The sequence below is a fragment of the Aureococcus anophagefferens genome (assembly GCF_000186865.1).
Source record: "Aureococcus anophagefferens unplaced genomic scaffold AURANscaffold_2154, whole genome shotgun sequence".
Lineage (NCBI taxonomy): Eukaryota > Pelagophyceae > Pelagomonadales > Pelagomonadaceae > Aureococcus > Aureococcus anophagefferens.
Window position 1 is genome coordinate 1 of NW_008706679.1, and position 1,055 is coordinate 1,055.

The 1,055-nt window shown below is 70.7% G+C and overlaps 1 protein-coding gene across 1 annotated transcript; it reads right to left on the reverse strand.

Annotated features, from left to right (window-relative positions):
- Nucleotides 1–23: 23 nt before the first annotated feature.
- AURANDRAFT_69532 (expressed protein) lies at nucleotides 24–625 on the reverse strand (the record flags this gene model as incomplete). The annotated part of the gene is made up of 1 exon (XM_009045303.1): nucleotides 24–625. A coding segment is annotated over one exon (602 nt), but the record flags the coding sequence as incomplete, so codon positions are not given.
- Between the last annotated feature and the right edge of the window lie 430 nt (nucleotides 626–1,055).

The following is a 1,055-nucleotide window of genomic DNA, read 5'->3' on the forward strand; positions in this document are numbered from 1 at the left end:
CGCCGCCGCCGCCGCCGGCCGACGACGCGTCCGCGTCCACGACGGCGCCCGCGGCCGCGACGAAGGAGAAGGACGCGGGGCCCACCGTGGCCGTCACCAATTGCTCGTCCGCGGGCAGGAACTGGACGCTCGTCTCCGCGTCGTCGGCGCCGCCGCCGAAGGCCAGCTCGTAGGTCCCGTCGAGCAGGCAGAAGCCGTCGACGCCCTCGCCGCCGCGCTCGAGGGTCCCCGTCGCGACGACCGTGTCGCCGGAGGTCACGCTGTAGGTCGCGCCCTCCCAGCCGTCCTCGCCGTAGTCGTAGAGCGCGAGCCGGTAGGGCGCCTCGCCGTCCTCGCAGCCCGTCGTCGGGGCTAAAGTCAGCGTCGGCGGCAGGTGCGTGGGCGCGGGCGACGGCAGCGCCGACGGGGCGATCGTGGGCGCGTGGATGATGACGGCGACGCCGTCGACGCATTTGATGCCCCCGGCCTCGTAGCCCTCGCAGAGGTTGGACCACGACTCCCAGCGGCACAGGCCGTCGGAGAGGCAGCCCGCGCTCTCGCAGGCCGCTTTATCGCCGTCGTAGCGCTGGCACACGTTGGCGCGCGCGACGGGGGCGACGAGCAGCGCGGCGAGGCAGCGCATCATGGTGCTGCCGGCGGTCCGATGACGCGTACGTCGGGCGAGAGAGAATGTAATTGAACAAAATGGCTAGGGCCAGTCTATTTAACAATCCTCAACCGGGAGCCGGTTTGGCAGACCGCAAGGTAAATGTTGGCTGGCTGGCTGGCTCGGTCGCTGGCAGCCACCCATTTCTTCAATGTAGACGTTGCATGTGCAAATCTCGCGCGGGAATCATGTCAAAATCTAGTTAGGCGCCCGGAGTGGCCCGCCGGGGGTGACGGAAGCGCGAGCGCCGACGCGCGTGGCCGGCGGCCAGCCGGTCGCCGCAGCCGCCCCAGGACGGCGCGGCGCGCCGTAGGCGCGCGTTGTAGAGGTTGTAGCGAGGGGTCGTTTCGTGGACTGGACGTCCCTGGCTGGCTGGCTGGCTCGGCCCCCGGCGGCTGGCTGCTGTCTG